The sequence below is a fragment of the Arachis ipaensis genome, chromosome B09 (assembly GCF_000816755.2).
Source record: "Arachis ipaensis cultivar K30076 chromosome B09, Araip1.1, whole genome shotgun sequence".
NCBI classification, from domain to species: Eukaryota; Viridiplantae; Streptophyta; class Magnoliopsida; order Fabales; family Fabaceae; genus Arachis; species Arachis ipaensis.
Genome location: NC_029793.2, coordinates 2340984 through 2344130, shown reverse-complemented (window position 1 = coordinate 2344130; position 3147 = coordinate 2340984). Strand labels below are relative to the sequence as shown.

General features: G+C 27.9%; 1 protein-coding gene across 2 annotated transcripts in view; it reads right to left on the bottom strand.

Moving 5' to 3' along the window:
- Nucleotides 1-3147, bottom strand: part of LOC107616575 (pleiotropic drug resistance protein 1-like) — a 20762-nt gene that overhangs the window by 16604 nt on the left and 1011 nt on the right. For both annotated transcript variants that reach the window (XM_016318529.2, XM_016318530.2), the window contains exons 2-6: nucleotides 2994-3114; nucleotides 2436-2609; nucleotides 1490-1649; nucleotides 1288-1364; nucleotides 1148-1201 (exon numbers count right to left, since the gene is read on the bottom strand). In XM_016318529.2, coding sequence (XP_016174015.1) covers nucleotides 1148-1201; nucleotides 1288-1364; nucleotides 1490-1649; nucleotides 2436-2609; nucleotides 2994-3114 — 586 coding nt within the window. The remainder of the gene's footprint in view (nucleotides 1-1147; nucleotides 1202-1287; nucleotides 1365-1489; nucleotides 1650-2435; nucleotides 2610-2993; nucleotides 3115-3147) is intronic.

Below are 3147 nucleotides of genomic sequence, written 5' to 3'. Positions count from 1 at the left end.
AGTTTCTTTTTTTTAATATAATAAACACCTATTTTAATAAAAATGTCAAAAATATTTTTTCATAAAAATATTTTGTTTAGCTACATTTAAAAAGTGTGATTTATGAAAAAAATAACACTTTAAAAGGAATAACAACACTTTTAAATAAAAATAATGTTTTTATGATATACCAAAATTAAATACTACATTTTCACTATCCAATAGTTAAAAAAAATATCTTCAGAAAAAAAAAAATTATATATTTTCATTAGAATATTCACCTTTTCAATAAATAAATGTCAAGTTCAAAAGAAAACATAATACAAAGTAAATACAATGATACAAACAAAATTAAAACATATAACTACTTTAACTACTTATACATACTAAATAACACTACCTACAATCTGACCACAAAAAAAATTTAAAGTATACCTTTATCCGATCAACCACTTAAATTTTAAGAAAAATAATTCATGTTCTCCTAGACACTGTACTCTAGTCTCTAGCATATAATTTATATAAATATTCTCGTAAAACCACTCGTTCTAAAAGTTTAAATTAATAGGAAAAAGTAACAATAATGATTATATCTCTAATATTTCCTTCAAACAAGAGTCTCTTTTTTAGATTTGTTTGATTTTTACATAATTTTTTTTATTTATCTTATACTATTTTTTTTTATTTTTTGAAGTTCTCCAAATATCAAACTCTTGACTTTTTGGATATAAAACTCTAATACTATGTCATCCCAAAAATAAACTTAAACTGATAGAAAAATGTAATACTAATAAGGATCCCGCTAGGAAGACAATGGACTATTTGTACAATGTGTACAATGGGCTATTAAGTTACAAAATGAACATCTCCCATACTATCTAGAATAAACTATCTAGAATAACCATCCGAGTACTAGCGATAATAAACATCTTCCCAAGAGCTTAAATTGATTTTGGGGTTCACCAAGGATCAAACTCTTAACCTTTCGGATCTGGCGCTCTAATACCATGTCATAATACCACTCATCCCAAAAACTTCAACTGATGAGAAAAGGTAACACTAATGATTATATATCTAATACTCCCTAAACTTCCATTATACACATTGTATAAATATTCCATTGGCTCCTTAACAACCTTAAGGCATAGAATCTTATTTTTAGTGTTACCTTTAGTACATAATCTGTTACCAAACTTGCTTCTTGTCCTCCAATTGTAGTTGCCTGTTATATTAGAAACCAATCAAATGTAAATATGTGACATCTATTGAATACTGATTTTATTATTGTAACTTCTCTTCTCATCATACCTTCATGTAGACATCAATATCTGAGTCAGGTTTAATCTTAGCTTCCTTCTCTCTTCTAGACAATTCAGATAGCAAGTCTATTCATGCATGGATGGCAAAATTATTATTACCAATAATAATATAATTATGTGTTACACCCAAAATTAGATATGGAAAAAGAAAAAATCAATCATCTCTATATAATATAGTTAATATGACTAACCATAACGTGATCCAACTCCTTGGCACCTTGCTGAAAAAGTCAACGTTTCTCTAACAGTCATTTCTCCAATATGAACATCATGTTGACTAATATATGCAGCAGTTCTTTGAGGTACAAACTCGTTCATTTCATGTCCATTATAACTCACTCTCCCAGATACCTTTAGGCCAAAAGTCATAAAAAGGTTTGGGGCATTATAGGCACTTAGAAAATAAAATTATTAAGAAACCATGCATTATTATGGAGTGCTGTATAATACGGCTTGTTGGTTTGGTAAAATTTTTTGAAAAAGTGCTTTTATTTTTTAAAAGGTTAAGCTTCTCATTTTATATTTGATAAATAAAAAAGATCATGTGTTTGTGTTTGCAGTTTTTAAAAGATCGAGATATTTTTTAAAGTACCTAAGATAGTGCTTTTTAGAATTGGCTTGCGCTTTTCAAAATTTAAAAGTCTAATATAACCTCATATGTTAACTAATTTTCAAATTTAATACTTGCGTTTATGTCTATTATAATATTTTTAAATTTTAAAAGTTATTTTATCAAACGCAATTGTTGTTGCTTGTGTTTATTGAAAACTATTTTTAATTTGATTTACCAAACATAAATGTTACAACTTTTAAAAAATTATCTTTTAAAAATTAACTTTTATAAGCTATTTTTGAAAAGTAAAAGCTTTACCAAACTAAGGCTAAAAGGCCAATAGACAAAAAAATCAATTACCAAATTAGTTATTATTTTTTGCGTATATATTTATATGTATGAATGTATGATCAAATTTTTTATAGTAAAATAATTAATTAAATATTTATATAGCAATAATATACCAAACCTTTTTCATGAATACATAATATGTATATTTATATATAGAGTAATTAATTTTTAAAAGTTGGCAGAAGTTAGTAGAAATACTGTTGGTAACGTAGTGGGATTGTGATTTTAATTACCTTGAGACTTGGATCAAGCTTTCCCGATAAGGCTAGAAGAAGAGTGGTTTTTCCAGAACTTGGAGGACCAAGAAGCAATGTCATCCTACGAGGTTTAATTATTCCACTAACATCTTTGAAGATAGTCACTTGTTTCTTTTTGCTTGACATTATGTGTAGAAAAGTCAAAACACTCTACAATATCAAAGTGATTATTTAAAGATTAATGCGAGACTAATAATTAACTAATTAAAAACACAACATTAATTATATTAGAGAAAAGAACAAATAGGTCTCTGACCTTTTGTCCCGCGAATATTTTTGTCCTTGACTATTGAAAAATATTTTTAAGTCCTTGATCTTCACAAAACTTGGACGGATCAGTCCATTCGTTCAAATGCCTCTGTCAAGGATTGATCCGTCCAAATGCCTTCGTTAGGGACTGATCCGTCCAAATTTTGTGTAAGTCAGGGACTTAAAAGTATTTTTCAATGGTCAGAGACAAAAATGTCCGCGGAATAAAAGGTCAGAGACCTATTTACTCTTTTCTCATTATATTATTAATCTTCTTAGGTTTACCTCCACTCGATTAATAGCAAAGTTTAGAAAAGTAGGCATAGCTCTACTCCCCACAAGAACTTCAGCCTCAACATTAAGGTGTTCAAATCGAACTTCAACTGTTGGAATGTTAAGCCCAACCCTAGCAAAGTTGTAATAAAAACAAACAAAAGAG